At 32.5% G+C, this 19,825-nt stretch overlaps 2 protein-coding genes across 3 annotated transcripts; one reads left to right on the plus strand and one right to left on the minus strand.

Moving 5' to 3' along the window:
• Positions 1-33: 33 nt before the first annotated feature.
• Positions 34-3,120, minus strand: LOC114753748 (uncharacterized). 2 transcript variants are annotated; one of them, XM_028942454.1, is made up of 5 exons: positions 2,846-3,117; positions 2,337-2,449; positions 1,013-1,110; positions 690-869; positions 34-543 (listed from the first exon to the last, which is right to left on the minus strand). In XM_028942454.1, exons 1-4 carry the CDS (start codon positions 3,021-3,023, stop codon positions 731-733), a joined length of 528 nt encoding a protein of 175 aa, XP_028798287.1. In that variant the 5' UTR covers positions 3,024-3,117; the 3' UTR covers positions 34-543; positions 690-730. The 2 variants fall into 2 exon arrangements, with proteins under 2 accessions (XP_028798287.1, XP_028798288.1); XM_028942455.1 differs by lacking the exons at positions 34-543; positions 690-869 and adding an exon at positions 1,647-1,812 and having other exon boundaries at positions 1,028-1,110; positions 2,846-3,120.
• An 11,531-nt stretch (positions 3,121-14,651) lies between these two features.
• Positions 14,652-18,096, plus strand: LOC114753749 (BTB/POZ domain-containing protein At5g48800-like). Its single transcript, XM_028942456.1, has 4 exons — positions 14,652-14,826; positions 15,666-15,732; positions 15,846-17,012; positions 17,356-18,096. Exons 1-4 carry the CDS (start codon positions 14,747-14,749, stop codon positions 17,887-17,889), a joined length of 1,848 nt encoding a protein of 615 aa, XP_028798289.1. The 5' UTR covers positions 14,652-14,746; the 3' UTR covers positions 17,890-18,096.
• The last annotated feature ends 1,729 nt before the right edge of the window (positions 18,097-19,825 follow it).

Consider the following 19,825-nt stretch of genomic DNA (forward strand, 5'->3'; position numbering starts at 1 on the left):
TACATTGTCTTTTCTCTTTCTTTTTTTTTTTTGAATTAAAGGGGCAGGCATTGTTACTAACAGTACAAGTTACAACTAGGATTGAACCTACAACCTGTTACTAACACGAGAGCATCAATACTACCAACTACCAAGTTACAAGGACTTTGATGGGTACATTGTTGTAGATATGTTAATGTCAAATATGAACATTAATACACAAAAGAGCTGATAATGCGGGTCGATACAAGTTGTTCAACCCATTCGAGCCCGCTGGTGCACCATGTATGAACTTGTGGCAAGTTCTCAAAGAGAAACAGTTCAGCTCGGTATCACGCACCTTTCATTAACTATGCGGAAATCATAAGCCAGAAACAACTGAAATACCTACCTGATGGAACCTGCTCTTTAGAATTCCCGTATTTCAAGTGATACTGCGGATTCGATCCCGTAGCCAGCTGGAATAACTCAATGTGGGTTATAACCAGAAGGCCACAAGTGAAACCTACTCGTGAATAATCATTCCGCTTCTTCCTCAACCAACAGTCCCCTTGGGCGCATAACCTTCCAACCAACAATCAAAGAGAAGCAAAATAATCGAGTAATTTGAAGTGCTGCATTGCATCTAATACTTATCGGACAAGTACAATTTATTTTTTGAAGTACCAATCCTTCGTTCTATTGATTTAGTAAAAACATTTGATGCTCACCTAATCTATTCATGGTAGCAAGCAAAAGTCAAGGTTGCCTTCTATGAGTGTGGACTTTCTATCATTGATCCATGCTTTGTTTCTGACATTTCAACTTCGATTGCATTATTATCCAAAGATTTCTCTTCCTCCACTGCCATCTCTTTTAGTTTCTCCCGTTGTATTGCCCGTAGCTCGTATCTGATTGACAGTAAAATATATCTTCTATCATTGATGTGGATGCCTCAGGTTTTTTCACTTAATTGGTGATGCAGAGGGCTCAAGTTATAATAAACTCTAAATGCTATCATACAAATATCCTCCAAGAAATTTGCAGAACTTACTCGATTACATGGCTCCTCACAAGCTTAAAATATATGCTCCAGAATTGATTGTCCTTCAAACGGCCAGGGCAGAGCTTATATCTAATTTGAGAGAGTTCCTGTAAAAGAATTAAGGAAATTAGATGCAATTTGGAGGTGTTTATTGCGAGATTTCTCAATAACTTTATGACTTGGGATTTTTTTTATTTTATTTTACAACAATCAATGAGATGATGATTAGTAACAAATCTTCGTGCTAACATTTTCATAAGAAAATCTCAAAGCAAACATCCAAAGAACTCAACCTAAGTGTATCCTATATTGAAGCAGCTGTTAACTATTTTCAACGATTGGTATCATTTGGAGTGATTTTCTGTGTGTTACCTATTAACCTGTTAACCAATGCACAAATGCATGTGAGGAGTAAAACATAATTGGACCATCCTATCAACATATAATTATAATTATAAACTGAACTTCAGTCTCAGCATGAAAATTGAAAATTAGAAATATTAATTTTCTATCCTCCATCTGCGCACCATCCCATTAACAAAGTTGTGAACAAAAGTTGACATATTTTTTCTGCTACCTTTTTTCTCCTGAACAACGTTGAAAAACACAAACAAGAATAGAAAACCAGAAACCAGATTATTACAGTGGCACAAGATTGCCTTATCTGCTGCTCAGCATCTTATTGAAGGCATGGTCCAAAATGATGCCTGCGGTTGAGTCTGACGGTGTAGGGCACAAAGCGTTTTGCAGCAGAACGCGAAAAATCTGAGGTATAATGTTCTTCCCCCACACACTCTTAAAAACCCTCCCTAAATTTCCTTCATAAACATCATTGTTGTTATATTCACGTGTCTGCTGATGACAAGTAGCAGACCAGACAAATATACATCTACAACGTGTTCTTTTTCTTACATGGCACAAATTATAGACCATTTTCTTCTTTCCACAAGAAGTGGGGAAACCCTATCATATCAAAGAATGCTATCATAGATATCAAGGCAGCTTAAATACATGGCAATGGCAAGTAGTGCAGAGGAAATGCAGCTCAGAGCTAATAATTATACTTGGACTTCCAGCCAGTCTAAATTACAGACCTGTGCCCTCTAACCATGTTGGTTGACTAGCACAACATTGACGCTTCCATGAATCAAATTTGCAAGGTAAAGGGCTGTTAAAATCACACTGTAATACATAGGATTCGGATGAAAAATCAAACTTTCCATTCCACTATTTCTACATATGAACCACATTATTCACTATTTGATTGTACAGCATCATGAGCAAGAACATTACAAAGAAACCTCGACACCACAAGGAACAAGAGAAAACAAACCTTCACTCTTGAGAGTACGAGGGTGGCATGTCTCTCCTGCCACTGAGAGAGATCGTTCCTAATCCTGGCTGAATTCGTTAAACTGTTTTCAGCATTAGTGGCTTCATCTTCGTCTGGACAACATACAATCAGTAGACGAAAAATATAAATATCATCACAGGATTCTCTATTAGGAATGCCATGCTACATCAATTCATTTGTTTAACAAACAATATATTTATACCGTCAGAAAATTGATACTCCTAAATCTCCAATGTTTCCCTTTCTTTATACAGCCAAGCAAGCCAGTAATACTCAACAAGAAGATCAAAGAAATTTTTATCGTTGGTGATCTAGATAGCGGAAATTATCGAAATTGACAGCCTTGTGTACTGAATCGACCATAATACATCATTACCCAACTGGAAATCTAAAGATGGGCAATAAACCCCTCATAATTTCTCTCAAATTTTCTGAATTTGGGAACTAAAATACTGGATAGAGAATACTGATAGAAAGAATAAGCTTACATTGGAGAGGGAAATTTTTAAATGTATCAATCGTGAAGGACTTGGTGTAATTGATCAAATCCTCAGTAACCCCATACAATTGGTCTTCGTCCTCCTCTTTGGAGTTTGATTGTGACTGAGGATTTGAGGCTTCGGTCTTTCTGGAAGTCCATGTAAGATTGCGAGTAAACCAGTTCATGACTCGCCTCGTTTTCTGCTACAGCCACCACTCCAAACTGGAAAGCACGGCTGGTACAGAGCACAGGAGTTGATGAATTCGATTCGATGCATGTTACTTAAATCATTATAGGCATTATAAGATAACTTGTTGCAATAATTCATCTGTAATTCTATATCGATACTGTGTGTATATAATAAGTTGTATTTATATGATCCGGCAAGTAGCATAAACTGTGCAATTGTGCATTGATCCGTCCAACGCGACAAATCAACCCAATCCTGGCTGGCCGTCTGGGCCGGTCTGGGTTGCAGGCGGTAAGTCCATTACTGGCATTGGTGCGATTTCCTAGATTTTACCCCAACCCAAAAGATAAATTTTTTTTCCCCAGAAACCCAAAAAAAAAAGATAGAAATCCTAAATGAAGATACCTCGAACGCTTGATACATTGACGTCCTTAGATTGCTTTCGCTCCATCTAGAAGTTTGAATTCATGCTCGGGTGAATCGCAATTAGGTTCCAATGAGAGATTTAATCCCCTAAAGTCCATTAATTGAAGAGCATATAATGATAAGTTTCTAAGTAAGAAATAACAAAAAAATTAATTACTAATTAATTTTTTTCCTTACCACCTCATGGTAATTTTTCCTAAAATGTTTCTTCCTGTTGAATAATGAATATGTCACGCCACTAAAACTTATATTCAATTATTGTGTTTTTTTTTTGTGAAAATATTCAATTATTGTGTTTTGAATTAGAAGAATAAGTATTGAGATAATAAGCTGGACTGAACTTGTAACTTCCAACTTCCATGGAGGTTTTTATTCTATTCAGTTACAAACTGTCCTATTCGATTATTCATGAGTGACTTTGCTGCATGAAAGCTCTTTTACAAGTGTCATGAATCTAATTCTTCTTTGCTCACTTATATACAGCGTCCCCACTCCCACCCCCCTCCCTCTTTGGTTTTCTTGTTTTCTTATGCTGACCACATTTATTCTTTTATGGGAGTAATCATATTTAAGACATTATTGGGCACTAAATGTGAGCACATTTTTTTACAAGAATTCAAGCATTAGTTCATTATATTATGAGAGACTAGTTCCTTCTGATAGACCTAATTCTCATTGGTTTTTTTCCCATTAAGTTGAATTGAATCTAATTTTTGCTGGGCCAAGTTTAATTTGGATTGGTCCATTACGTTATAAAAACTTACACTTGAACATAACCAACAAGGGTTGGATCTAGTGGAAGAGGCTAGTTCCTCATAATGTGATGAATCAAAATTCAGATCCTCGTTAGAAGTGGTGTTCATATTTAGTACTTGACAGTACTTTAAATAAAATTGTCTTCGATAGATGCTTTGGTCACACAAAAAAAACCCAGCTGGGCTGAAGGTTTGCTCCAACCTGAGCCCAGCCAGCCCATGGTTAATCATTCTTTTCCCGAATTCAAATCAAAAAAGAATTTCAACTATCTAGTTGCCCGAGTAAAGGGGGGAAAAAGATTTTAAAAAAAATGATCCACTCTTTTCTTGTGTTTGGTTTTATGACTTATATTTTCTTGTACGTCATCTGGCATTGATAAAATTTTTAGACTAGAAGGAATGGAAGAAACAAGAAATAAATGCCCTTTTATTTTGATTATCCAAAAAATAATTTTTTATTTTATCTTTCTAAAAAAATTTTGTTCTGCTCAAAATTGTCTCTTTGGGCATAAACATCATGTCATGCATCGTCAACTAATATTATTAATTAATATGCCTTTATGTCCTCAATCTTTAATTTCAGCCTAAAAAGAAATAGTCGTTATTCCTAAAATAATGTTATTATTATCTAAAGAAGACGTTATAAATACTTCTTAATCAATTATTTTGTTTTAAAAAAATACATTGAATATTGAGAAGAGTGTGATCGTTTCGTGACTAAATATAAATTAATTAAACAAAAATTAAATCATCTCAATTATTACTCCTTAATTTCAAATAATTTTAGAATCGTATCGAACGTAATAAGGAATCAAGATTGTTGCAAATGATGAGATCCATGACTAATTCATTAATCAGCCTAATTCTAGGTTTTGATTAAGTTGAACGTACATTAGGCCCAGGCTATTCATAATTTTTTTTTTCCTGAGCTTGTTAGTATATAGAGGGTCATACTCCTCCGGTCCTTAATATAAGACTCAATTAGTGAGTTGGTTTTGGTCCTAAATATAAGACCCATTTCTCATATTTATCAATTTTCTCTAAATTACCCCTATAGATATGCCCTCAACTATAATCAAGTAGAAGAAAGAGAGGGAATATTAAAAAAGATGATTATGGTGTTTTAGGAAAAATGTGTCACTTTTCTTATAATTAACTAACTTACCTAACTTCCTTAATATAATTAAATTAGTTAAATGGGTCTTATATTAAGGATCGAAAGAGTATTTTATAGTGTGTTATACTTACACATAAGCCTATCATAACTGGGGATAAACACGTTGTGTTGTGTTGTTTTTTATGACATGGGAGATAAAAGCTTTGTTTAAAGTTTCATTCAAAACGGATTTTTAAATAAATCTACATTAATCAAGACAAAATTTTCTTCACATACTTATCTCATCTTTCATAAATCATATTTAAAAAACTATTTATAAATTAATCCAAACAAACTCAAACTCAAAGGCTCTGCGTCGTGCAAACTACAAGAAGAACATGCATATACAGATTAGGGTATCTGACAGGAATAAGTTAGGACATTTATGATTGCCCTGTATATGTCGCTATAGTACTCTAGTCCCTAGAGTATGTCATGTTTACGTTTTATAGGACTTTAAGGTTTCTCTGAGTTTTTTTTGGGAATTGAATCCTCTCCACTGTCCTTCCCATCCTCTTCCTCTCCACTACCCTCTTTTTCTCTTCACAACCATTAGATCAAAACTCCAATAATCCAGATTTAATATTTTATAACATTTTATAAAAATAAATATTATGATAAAAAAATAGATAAATAAATTTAAACTGTTAAAATCTAATTTGAACAGTTCATAACTATATACTGTTATTTTAGAGCAAATTTTTTTAAATTTTTTTATTACAATTGTAAACTGTTCAGACCAGATTTTAACAGTTTAAATTTATTTATTTATTTTTTAATAACATTATTTTTATAAGATGTTAAATCTGGATCATTGAAATTTTGATCTAATAGTTGTGAAAAAAAAAGAATGGTAGTGGAGGGGAAGAGGATGGGAAGGTAGCGGAGAGAATCCAAGTCTTTTTTTTTGACCAGGGAGGTTTCTCTGAGTTCGTTTGGCTAGTTCGTGTTAAAGTTATAAACTTTGTTTTTTGGCCAACCTTAAAGTTATAGACTAGTATTATTATGTTTTGACCATTCTAATGCTTTTGATTTCCGGAAGGCTATATATGCAGAATTTTATATAAATTTTATTTTAGCATTTATTAATAGCATGTCTTTCAAGTTATTAGTTCTAGGTTTTGTTTTACTGATTTATGTGTTTGATGCATTTAATGTGTTTGATACTCCAAAAATGGTATTATCAATAATAGTAAGGTATAATATATATATATATATATATATTCAAGTGGGTATTATCAAAGAAAATAGATTGATGAAATGTTCTGTGGGTGACTTGGGATTCCTTGAGGAAAAGGGAGAGGGCCATGATTGGGAAGGCAAAGTGGCGTGCAATTCGGTTCATGATGGGATACATTTCTTTGCCCTATCCTATGACGTTCATGTCAAGCAACCCTCTCAATCACTTTCTTCTTGCATCACTATTCCCTCGTCCACTATATAATATTAACTGTTATTAATTAATTTGAAGAGATTAAAAATTAAATAAATCATTTTAAAATATTATATTTATTATTATTTTTTAAACGAATCTGTCTAGTTTATAAATTGATATATAATATATCACATATATATATAAATATTTCAAAGATATCACGTAACATATACTATAATTAAATAATTTTTTTAAATTAATCAATTGAGTCTTATATTAAAAATCAGTGATAATATTATTATTGAAATTGGAATGTTACGGATTTCATTCAAGAAGAACCTCTTTTTTTTTTTGTTCTCAAATTATAGAGCGTACTACACTTTTTATCCCTTTCTTGTGTATCTACTCAGGTTTGTAACTGTGCTGAAAGAATATAAGAGTGAAAAGTAAAGTGTGTTGTGTTCAAATTGACCTCAAGGGAAGCGTACAAACAGAAGACCGGGAGTTTTCTCACCTGCTTAATTCTCTTTATTGTCTCTTTGGTGCATTTTGTTCAAACTCGTTCTGTGAGTGTGAGTGTGCTTGTGTGATGAAATATTGGTGTTTTTTTTTTTTTTAATTTGTCCCTAAAAAAAGGGTATATCTTCATAAAGTTCGTAGGCTTGCTTCTTTTTATGTCATCCTCATGCGTGCAAACGTCGTGAAGAGTTTAAGAGGCAGATTAACAAGAATTTAATAATAAACCACGAAAAATACTCATTAGATTCGCAATGTAGGAGATGATTTATTTGCAGACAAATTAAAAATATTAATTAAGTTGGTTGTTTATAAAAAAAAATGTTTTTTTCCTTTTCTTTTTTCTTTTTGATTTTTTGCTAATATGTATTGTTTTACTTAAAGTACTCCTTCTGTTTATTTACATGGAAAACTATACATGACGAACTCTTATAGATGCATAATTAACCAAAAGAACATAAAAAAAATTTATAAAACAAAATAAATTGAGATCTTATACAAAAAGATAAAAAAAAATCTATATTGTTTTTGCTTTTTTTTTTCCTTACAGAAGTTTAGCTCTTATATTTAGGTATCATGGGAGTCTAATTAATTAATTAATGTTATTGTCAAATTGTTGAAAAACAAGCACATTTAGTTGTGTGGATATAATTATTGTACTAGCCAAACCCACGTATACTTTTCAAAGTGCTCATATATGGTTTGAACATGATATTGATGAAAGAGACCTACGTGGAGACAACATAACCATTCAGATAATGATAATCTAACTTGCAAGCAGACATCAGAAACATGGCATGCCCCTTCTGCAATACAATTATATATTATCGATAACGTTGTTGCCATTAAAACAACTTTTTGCAACTTAGAAATAGACGTGCCGCTACCTTTTTCATTAATAACTTTCATTCAGAAAATGATTTAGTAACAACAATCTTATTCTTTTCAAAATTTATAAGTCAAACCGAATTGAATATAATGGTTGCACTGATTGAATTGTTGACAGGATTTGCTAACAAGTCAGTTTGAATTGAACAGTTTTTTTTTAATGGCTGAGTTAGATTAGATTAGAGTTAAATTATTATTGAATCAAAATCTGAAATGATCAGAAACTAGAACGGTTTTTAGAAAATTATATGATTTTTTTGACATCATGAAAAACGTTGAAAAAATTTAAATCAGCCCTATACAAAGGTTCAATATATTTTTAGTGAATTTGCAGTCATATGATGTTATTTTATTAAAAATTTCATATATTGTAATGTCCTTCTATTGACAGTTAGGCTTATTATGAATTTATTTTGTGTGTGTATATATAGTATTATATGTGTGTATAATTATTTATTATTAAATTTTTATTTGATTACTGCATCTTCAATCAAAGCGGTTGAATCACAAGACCCGTGAATCACTCTCTTTTTTCAATTTCACATCTAATTTGAATTTTAAGACATTGCTAGGTATCATCACTAAAAGTTAAACCCTTGCTTCACGTTCAATAAATTTGATAATATAATTAAAATGGACAAAGGATATGTTGGTTTTTAAAATTAACAATGAATTGGCTAGGATTTCTGAATTCGTTAGAGATTTTTCAACTCTTCTATTCATTTCTAGTTTAAGATTAGAAATAATGATCATTTGTTCATTAATAACAAACGAATTATTTCATTGCTGAATGTATTTTTTTCTTGATAAAAAAAGCCAATAATCTTCTGGAATTGTGACTTGTTAAAGTTGTAATAAGGTATATAAATCAATATGTTAAATCACGAGGAAAAAAAACCCCACAAATAGTGTCACACATCAACTTTGGAGGCGAACGTACAACTTTATTTATTCTCTTTGCTTTTTCGTTGTTTCCTTTTTATCATTTATATGGACATACAGCCAATTAGTTTCAATTAAATGTTACTCCTCCGGTCTTTATTATAAGACTCAATTTGACTTTTTATTTGGTCCTAATTATAAGACCCAATCCATTTTCTCTCTTATATTTATACATTTTTTTCCAAGATAATCCTTCTAATAATGATAGTTTTAGCCAATATACTTAATTAGCAAGGATATTTTAGGAATAACAACACTTATTTATTATAAATAACCAACTTAATTTACTTCCTTAATCTCCTCAAATAAGTCAATTGGGTCTTATAATTAGGACCGGAGAAGTATCATATTATTGACTGTTATCTGTGAGCGAATACCAACCTGAGTTAATTGAATCTGTCTTATATGACTACATGTGACACATCTTATACTACCTCCGGTCTTATTTATAAGAGCTAGTTGACTAATTTGAAGAGATTAAGGAAAGAAGTTAAGTTAGTTATTTATAATAAATAGACATTGTCTTTTCTAAAATATCCTTACTAATCAAGTGTATTAGTTAGAACTATTATTGTTAGAAAGATTATCTTGGAAAAAAAATATAAATATGAGAGATAAAGTGGATTGGGGTCTTATATTTAGAATCAAAATAAAAATCAAACAAGATAAGAATTGGAGGTAGTATATTTCAATGCCTCGAACAAGGAATCCATCAATCATAAATCACTTTTCTATATATGTTCTTCCGTATCATCACAACATATACTTTCAAATTAATTAAATTTAAATTTATTCAGTCTTCATCAAAAGAAAGTTTTTGATGAATTATTTGACATATACAAAACTCTTGTACGTGTAATAATAATAATAATGATGATGATCTTTTTGTATTTATGAACCTCGAGCATATGTATGTATGACTTTATATACGCGGGAGAATTGAATTTCATTATCTAAAAAGAAAACACTTCTGAATTTGATCGAACTTATTGTCTCTCTCTCAATAATACTATTTCTACCCTAAATATAAGATTGATTTTATAATACAAATCGAAATATAAATAAGATTTTATATATAGAACTAGATATAATATAATTTTTTCATATGCTTATTTGGCTTAGCTAGATTTGAGTATTATCGGACTCAATTAGCCAGATATAACTCTTTCAAATATGTTTTCTACGTTCATACAAACTTGAACTCGAAACATATTTAAAAAGGCGTATTTAATTATGTAAAAAAAATTCGAGACACTATTTCTATATAAATAATATTAACTATATTATTATAGAGAGAGTTATAATGAGATAAAAAAATAATTACAAAACAAGTTTTGAAAGTTCTCAATTTTTATTCTGATACATACTGCTTATATTATTATTGAAATTTTTTAATAATTATTTTTTTTATTAGATACCTCATTGTAATTCTCTCGTGATTGTATCGTGCCGCTCTTTATACAAAGCTGGAATCCTATCCCATTATCCAAATAATCTAGTTTAGACGGGACCACTTTCCCATTCTTTTTTCTCTAATTGAATAATGTGCACAGGCAAGTCCTTTTACTTTTTCTCTAATTGATTAATCTCGCTTGGAACCCCTTTTTTTGTCAAAATTAGGGGATAAGTATTAATTGCTTAGATTACAAGTGGGATTGCATCTACAACCTTTCACTTATGGAAGAATATTTATATGACCAGGTTATAAGATTATTTAATTTTTTTTTTGAGTTAAGTATAAATTTGTCTCGAAAGTTTTACTTAGAAATATTGGATATCTAGAAGTTTTTTGTTGTGTAAATTTGTTTGGAAAGTTTAAAATCATAACAATATTACCAATTATTATTAAAAAAATTAATGTTGGTTGTCAAAATAGTTACATTGACTATTAATATTTTTAACTTTAGGGTTCAGGATTTAAGATTCAACGTTAATATGATTTTAAATTTTTAAATAAACTTGCACCCCAAAAAAATTCTAGATGCCTAATGTTTTTTTAGGGGAAACTTTCGAAACAAATTTGTATGTTAATTTTTTTTTTGCTTTACTCCAAAATATTAAATATTATCACAGGCATAGCATGGGCTGAGATTAAGGGATATGCCGTCCATGCATGGAACATTGAGATGTCTAATACCAAACCAACATGTCACACACATATGCCTCCTTAAAAACAATGTAACTTTGGACCCAAAAAACAACATTTTTGTTTCTATGTCCTTGAAATTACAAGTAATAGTAAACGAGCAGGTGGCTGGTGGTGGAAGAAATGATTTCATATTATTCCCACTTTAATGATATATGTTTTTTATGGGACCCACTTGTGGTCATGGTCCACATGAGGTGGTGGGTAATCAAATCACAGATCATAAAAAATTATAAGAGTGTGGCCACACCTAGCTAGTCCCCTTCCTAGCCATCGCGTGCGCATCTTCCCTGCAACACCTTGTATATATTATATGCAAGGTGTATATATCTTTTATACTCGTAAGATTTATTTTTTATATATATAAATTTTTTTAAATTATTTCTATGAATATTTCCTCAACTATAATCAAGTAGAAAAGAGAAAATGGATATTAAGAAAGATGATTATGATTTTTTTAAAAAAAACATGTCATATTTCTTATAATTAACTAACTTACCTAACTTTTTTAATCTAATCAAATTATTAAATAGGCCTTATATTAAGGATTGAAAAAGTATTATTATGTGGATTAAATCATTTGATTTGAATTATTATTTTCAAATAATTAACGACCTTATAAAGATGTGCATCCCTGGTGCACTCTTTCTAATTTATTCCAACTGTACATGTTATCTAAGGTAGACATGGGACTCAGAATAAGAGTAGTCTAACATAGGCCACATATTAAAATTAAAATTATTCTTAAAAAAATCATTATTTAGAGGGGTTTAGATTTTTAGTTAGGAAATTTTATAGTTAATTATGAATACTAGATCAAAAAAATTAGTTAAAATTATTTTTTTTATAAAAGATCAAAATTATCCTTAATAAAAATATTATTTAGATGGGTTTATATCATTAATTAGGAAAATTTATAATAAGTTAATAATACTATTTGAAAAAAAAATTAATACTTCAAACAAAACATGATACTTACGTATATTATAAACAATGCTGGGAGTTGCAATAAATAACTAATTTTAACTCATTTATTTTGTTATTATTAGTCATAGGGGGAGTACTTTTTTTTTTTTTTAAGAATTTGAAACATGATCCCTCTCAAAATATGCAAGAGATCTAACTTCAAATAAAAAAGGATAAAACAACAGAATCCATATCTAATCCAAGTTTTGAGGGTGATGTTCACCTTTTGACCTTTCGCATCTTTTAATTACTTTCTTCGTCTTTTTCATTCACGTGGAAAGGGAAATACAGTGCACACTACACACATCCAGTTTACTTTTCTAATTTACTAACTCTTGCTTTCACTCCCTTTCCTTCCTTCTCAATCAATTCAGCTCTTCAATTTCCCATTCCAAATATCCTAAAATCTGGACAAAAGCAAATATTACTAAGAAAACGTGATTAAAAAAATACTACCTCTAGACACAGTTAACTAATTTAGAAAGATTAAAAAAATTATTAAATTATTAAATTATAATATATATTACATGCTTTCTCTAAAATACTTATATTTATTATTAGATTATATATTAATTTGTAAGTGAGTTAAATTTATTTGGACAAAGACGATAAATATAAATTAAATACCTTAAGGTAATTTAGTAACTTATTTAAACTCTATAAATTAGTTAACTAAGTCTTATATTAAGAGCCAGAAAATTGCACTAGAGCTTCGGATCAATGTTCTCAGAAACAAAGAGTATGCTCGCGTGTTTCAACGAGAACACCGAAAAAACCTAATTCAGCCCCAAGTAAGATAGCCAAAGTACTTTCTGTGTTTTCCTAAATCAAAATACCCTCATATTTATAATATGATCTATGATTTTCTTCTATGGGACAAGGTTCAAGTATCAATCATCATGAAGATAGTAATTACTCCTTCTAGTTTAAGTGATTATTTGCTTCTATTTAAAATAATTATTTCACCGTTTTATAAGATAAAACTACTATCACATACCTTACCTTGTACAACATAAAATTACTTCTTCACAAGCATGAAGTTTGATTTGCCCTTTAAAAGATTGAAAGGGTTTATAGTAACACTAGTATAAATGAAATTAAAAGCACCTTAAAATTAAGATGTAATGTTGATAAATCCAAAATGGAATAATTGAGAATGAAGGAAAGAGGGGACAGGAAGAAAAAGATGAGACAAGATTGTCAAAGCCTGCAACAACTTTTGTTGCCGCTTTGTTTCGTGAGATGATTGACTTTTTTGTGAGCATAAACATTTGTTTCTACAGAAACCCTCTCCAGTCTCCCTCCCTGTTTTTGGGCCCCCTTTCCTTGCTTAAAGCACGCAGCAGGAAAAAGGCACCCAATCAAAATAATTAGTAGGGACTCTATCCATTTTATTAAATTAAACGGGTTTATCTAGCGAAAATGTTGGCCTTTGGTGCTTATTAAATAAAAGTTTTGAGTTTGATGAGTCTGCGTACAAGAAAATTGCTACAGAGGCAACTTCACGTTCATGTTCTCTGGCTAAATTTAACCTAAATTAGTCAAGTGCAAAGGGATTTCAGAAATTGTACTAGTACTAATTAATAAACCTTCTTGCCTAAAGAGTTCATGTAAAATATATACTGGTTCTCAATATAATAGTTAGTTTGGCATTCAATTTGGTTATAAATATAAAGTTACAATTTACTTTATCTCTCATATTTATCTATTTTTTCTGAGTAATTTTTACAGTAGTTACACATATTAAATGTTTCATAAAATAGTAGTTCTAGTGAATATACATGATTAGCAAGGACATTTTAAAAAAAATCACACATATTTATTACAAATAACCATCTTAACAAAATTTTTTAATCTCCTGAATCCATTAGTCCTTAATAATTGGAGAGAGTATATCATATGTGTGGAGATGTGGAGGAATCCAGATTTGCTACAGAAAGGAGTAAAATCGTTTACAAATTTAAGTCTGCTTACATTCATCTTATATTAATCTTTATAAGAGATCTACATTTATTTATTTATTTATATTTGGTTCTGCTAGTCTGAACTTCCTGTTTACTTTCATCATATGTTCCATTTAAAATGAATCATAATGAATGCTTTTGAGATGAATTGACACCAGCTTGATTATATGGGATGTTAAGTTCTCCCTCTTATACGCTGAGATATTGCAATCTCATCGTATATATATAGCTCAAATGCAATTTAAAGTACTCATATCATGAGATAAGTTTATTTTTTAAATGATTTTTCTTGGATAGTATCTTGCGGACAAAGGGATTTTGATATTGAAAAATTATAAGGGAGGTGCCGAAAAGCAAAGTGTGACCCACATCACAGGCGCATGGCTTTGGAAGATTGCAATCTATGCTTTGAGCACCACCTGTTTGACGAAAATGGCCAAAGAACTTCTCCAACACCAACTTCTCCAACAGTGTCTCTGTCTCTTTCTTCGCTTCACTGCCTTAAACCCACACTACTATACTTTTTCTCCCTATCTCCTCTTCACATTCCATTTTACTTTCCTGGGTTTTTTTCCTCAGTCCCTATGGACCGTACTGACAAGCATCAGGTTCAGCACCAGCAATTGTCCTTGGCCAAGAGTGCTAGGCATCGATGCAATGAATGGTTTGTTTGCTGTTTTGTTTTCTCACTGCTTTGACATGTTTTATTTTACTCATATACTTGTGTTTTCCTCACATTGAGGATTTTGGACTTTGCTTGCTTCTTGTCTTACTGTTTAAAAGTGTTTTCTTTGACGGGTGGCTCAGGTTTTGATGTGTTTTTCAAGTTCAGAGTTTTTGCCTGTTGTTTGGCAGCTCTGAGAAGTGTTTCTTACAGCTAATTCAACTTGCTTCTTTGAGAGTTATTGTTATTAAACGTGCTATTCTCGAATATTTTCTGATCTTCCTGCTGGAATGAGCTGATCAATGATCTGTTGTTATTAACTACGTAACTTTATGCTATAATGCATTCTAACTACTGATCTATGTTACCAGTATTTTTTTTCCTTCTGAGATGCTGAAATGTCAACTTGAACTTCTTAATTACACTTCAATTCTTTCTGGATATCTGTATGAACTTCTTTCTTTTTCAATGATTGCCAGAGAACTTGGTTTTTTCCATTGTTGGCATCTACTGTACACTTAACTCTTCCAATCAAGTGGTAATATAATTTGTTTTTGTTCCTTTTGTACTCAGAACTGAGCAGGGGACATATTGATGAGTAACTTGTTTTCCATTCGAGTCTAACAACCATCATATAAATAAACTCTGATGTAGATTTTATCGAAAAAATTGTCAAAAAAGTTTCTATTGTTTAATAGTTTGACTAACTGAATTAAGCCGATACTAGGATTCTGTTTGAAGCTTTTTTCCCCTGTTGAATTCTTAAATTCTTGAGTTACTCTGAAGTTCAATACAGTAAACTGTCTCTTATGTATGATTGAATCTTTAATCTTTTGCAGGATTTTTCGAGATGTACCCAGCGATATTACTATAGAAGTGAATGGAGGATCATTTTCGTTACACAAGGCAAGTATCTAAATCGTGGGTTTTGAATTAATTATAATTGTAAATATTAACACGCGTCATGACAATTAGTTCCACACTATGGTGATCCTGATTGTTCGTACTTTTATATGAAGTTTCCTCTTGTCTCTCGAAGTGGGCGAATTCGGAGGTTAGTTGCAGAACACAGGGATTCTGATATCTCAAGAGTGGAGCTTCTGAATCTACCAGGAGGCGCTGAGTCTTTTGAGTTGGCTGCAAAATTCTGTTACGGTATTAACTTTGAGATTACATCTACAAATGTTGCTCAGCTCTGTTGTATGTGTGATTACCTCGAGATGACGGAAGAGTTCTCAAAAGACAACCTCGGTTCTCGTGCTGAGGAATATCTGGACAGCATTGTTTGCAAGAACCTTGAAATGTGCGTTGAAGTCTTGCAGCAATGTGAAAACCTGCTTCCTCTTGCTGATGAGCTGAATATAGTTGGTCGCTGCATTGATGCTATAGCATCAAAAGCCTGTGCAGAGCAAATAGCTTCTAGTTTCTCAAGGTTAGAGTATAGCAGTTCAGGGAGGCTACACATGAGCAGGCAAGCAAAATGCGAAGGTGACTGGTGGATAGAAGATCTTTCTGTTCTAAGGATTGACATGTATCAGAGAGTCATATTAGCCATGAAATTTCGCGGGGTTCGTCCTGAGAGTATCGGTGTTTCCCTTGTAAATTATGCCCAGAAAGAATTAACGAAGAAATCCAGCTTGTGGAATCCTTCTAGCCAGACTAAAGTTGATTCAAATTTGACAGGGCATGAAAAGCTTGTGGTAGAGACAATTGTCAGCCTCTTGCCAGTTGAGAAAATTGTTGTTCCTATCAACTTTCTTTTTGGGCTATTGAGAAGTGCAGTGATGCTTGACTGTGCAATTGCTTGTAGACTTGATCTTGAAAGAAGGATTGGGTCACAGTTGGATGTTGCAACTCTTGATGATCTTTTGATTCCATCTTTCAAGCATGCAGGGGACACCTTATTTGATGTTGACACAGTTCATAGGATTTTGGTAAACTTCTGTCAGCAGGATGATAGTGAAGATGATTTAGAAGATGCTTCTGTTTTTGAATCTGATAGCCCTCATTCACCTTCCCAAACTGCATTAGTCAAGGTGGCGAAGTTAGTTGACAATTACCTTGCCGAAATTGCCCCTGATGCAAACCTGAAGCTTTCTAAGTTTATGGTCATTGCAGAAACCCTACCAGCACATGCACGGACTGTTCATGATGGGTTATATAGAGCAATTGATATATACTTGAAAGTACGTTTTGCCATCTTCTATTCTGATTTATGAATACCATTTTCCTCACAAAGACTACTTTCCTGAGTGCATTCTCTTCTTAAAGTGGTATAGAATTATATGCATTAAAATTAGCTGATTTATTATTGGGGGAAAAAAAAAAGTATGCCATCAGTCATATATTTCAGACAAACTTAAATGGTAAAATGTTACATATTAGGTGTCTTATTTTCTCTAAAGCTTGCAAATGGGAAGAATGTCAAATTGGATTTCCTTTGCAACAAGTTTCATCTGTTGTAAACAATGCTATTCATGAATTTGACTGGGTGTGTAAACTTAATGCTGATTCTTCTGTATTTTACAGGCTCATCAAGGCTTGCCAGATTCAGACCGGAAGAAACTGAGCAAATTGATTGATTTTCAAAAGCTCACACCAGAAGCTGGAGCACATGCTGCACAAAATGAGCGCCTTCCTATCCAATCAGTAGTCCAAGTTCTATATTTTGAGCAATTAAGGCTTAGAAATTCTTTATGCAACTCCTATGGGGATGATGACCCCAAGCCAATGCACCAGTCATGGCGCATAGGCAGCGGTGCACTAAGTGCAGCGATGTCCCCAAGAGATAATTATGCATCTCTGCGACGAGAAAATCGAGAGCTAAAACTAGAGTTAGCCAGGTTAAGAATGAGATTAAATGATCTGGAGAGAGAGCATGTTTGCATGAAGAGGGATATGGCAAAGTCTGGTTCCCGTAAATTTATGACTTCTTTCTCAAAAAAAATTGGTAAGCTTAGCCTTTTTGGACATAGTTCTTCCAGAGGATCAAGTTCTCCTTCCAGAAATTCTCATAGAACAGACTCAAAGGTCATTGAAAGAACCTGTGCTAGCACAGAATAGGTAAATGTAACTTGACTTCTTGTTTTTTCATTGTACTCAGTGCGTAACTGTAAACTATGCTTGTTGTGACATGTTCACTTCATTTTGTTTATCTTTAATTTGTTCCTGTCGGCCACCTTGTATATTAGTATGGCCTTTTTTGCATAACTAGGAGGCTCTCTCGATTGCAAGATCAGTATTCTGGTGGTTGCTGCAGTAGTTTGCTTTGGTTAAATAGATATAGAGAATCTGTACACCAGCATGTAATCAAATGTTGTACGAAATTTTCTGTTCCATCTATATCTGGATTGTTTCTGTTCCATATGTCAATAACTGGTCATCTATCTTTTTCTCCCTGTTCTAATTTTACAACGTGTCTGTCAAAACTGGCTGAGTTATTCTGGGAAGGAAAGTTAAGTTTAAATCCCAAATAAATTTCTATTTTAAGAATTCTCCTTAGGGAATCAATTTCCAAAAATATATTCCGTTGCTGCTCTAATTTGTGCACACTGGACGTTACATATTAATATAAACTCAATTATTTTCTTGAGGTCACAATGTATGATGACCTTTCAAATCCAATGTATCTGAAAACTCAGAGAATTCTTGCTACTCCCAACCGTGTGTAAATTTAGTAGAAGAAGTCATCATTGTACATGTTATTTACGGGATATACAGAACCAAAAATGACACAAAACGTTTCTCTCTTGGCTGTTACAAAAGACCTTGGCTAAGCTGTGCGGATGAGAATACTAAAAGCGGTAAAAAGGAGAAGAAAGACTAAAAAAGGCATGCTTCACTATTTGCTGGTATCACTATCACTAATCTCAACATCCAGAAAACTTTGCTGAACTCCATTGTACTCCCTTTGCTCTCTTCTTTGTCTGGTAAATCAAAAGATACCTTACGATTAAGCAACCCACGAATGCTATCTGGTTTTCTAAAACATGATTTCAACATAGTAACGTGTTCATACAGAAACTCTAAATCAACATCTTCCTCAGACGATTCTTTCCCACTACCTTCACTTCCCTTCTGATAATCAATGGCATCATAATCTCTGGTCTCTGCATTTGATTCTTCCTGTAAGTGCTTCGCAGTTTCCATGTGGGTCTCTTTGTATCTAATCCGCTTAGGCCAAACCTCAACTCGGGATTGCTTCTGCACTGTTACACAAGGATGCATTTTCCAAGGTAAACACTTGGTGAATAATTTCTTGCGGGTTAGAAGATTCTTGGTGCTTATATCAGCAGAATACATGACTAAAGAACGATCATGTGGAAACTGTTGGTTTTGTAAAGAGGGTGCTTTGGATTTAATCAAGTTATAGATTGTGTGATTGGGAACGATGAAGAAAACTCTACCAGGAAGCAAAATTGATTCTGGTTTAATAACAATCCATGGAAACTGAAACACATCTGGTCTTGTAATGCAGTTGTCTGGGGTTTCTTCTCATGATTTCTGCTGCTATTATTGGCTCTCTGTGAATCTCAATGTGTCTACCAGGATGCACCAGTTTTAGCACACCCTTCTCATTTCTAATAGCTTTCATTTTCTCTCTGTTTCTTGAAAGTAATAGACAAGCAAGTGGAAAATGCTGGGGAAGGGGAGTGTTTGGTGATGAGAAATGTTGTATTTATAATGATCATTTGGGACAAAAGTGGTGGGGAATCCGATGAAAATCTCCTTGGAGAAAGAATTTTGTTCGAGGAATTGATTTGGTGACCAACTGACAACTAAGTTACCTATAGAAACGAAACTGCTTGAGAGGGTACCTTCTTTCTTAGCTGCTTTTTCTCACTGTTTTTCTTTCATTATCCTCTATTCCACATATAGATACAAAATATTCTGTGTGTGTGTGTGTGTAATCACAGTATTCATAAGTATATATACAATCCAGACAGTTTTCCTTATTTTAGGAAATGACATCTAGAGACATAATCAAGAACTATTTTAT

Source organism: Neltuma alba, unplaced genomic scaffold (genome assembly GCF_004799145.2).
Source record: "Neltuma alba isolate B1F8T4 unplaced genomic scaffold, ASM479914v2 tig00008113_pilon, whole genome shotgun sequence".
Classification (NCBI taxonomy): Eukaryota; Viridiplantae; Streptophyta; class Magnoliopsida; order Fabales; family Fabaceae; genus Neltuma; species Neltuma alba.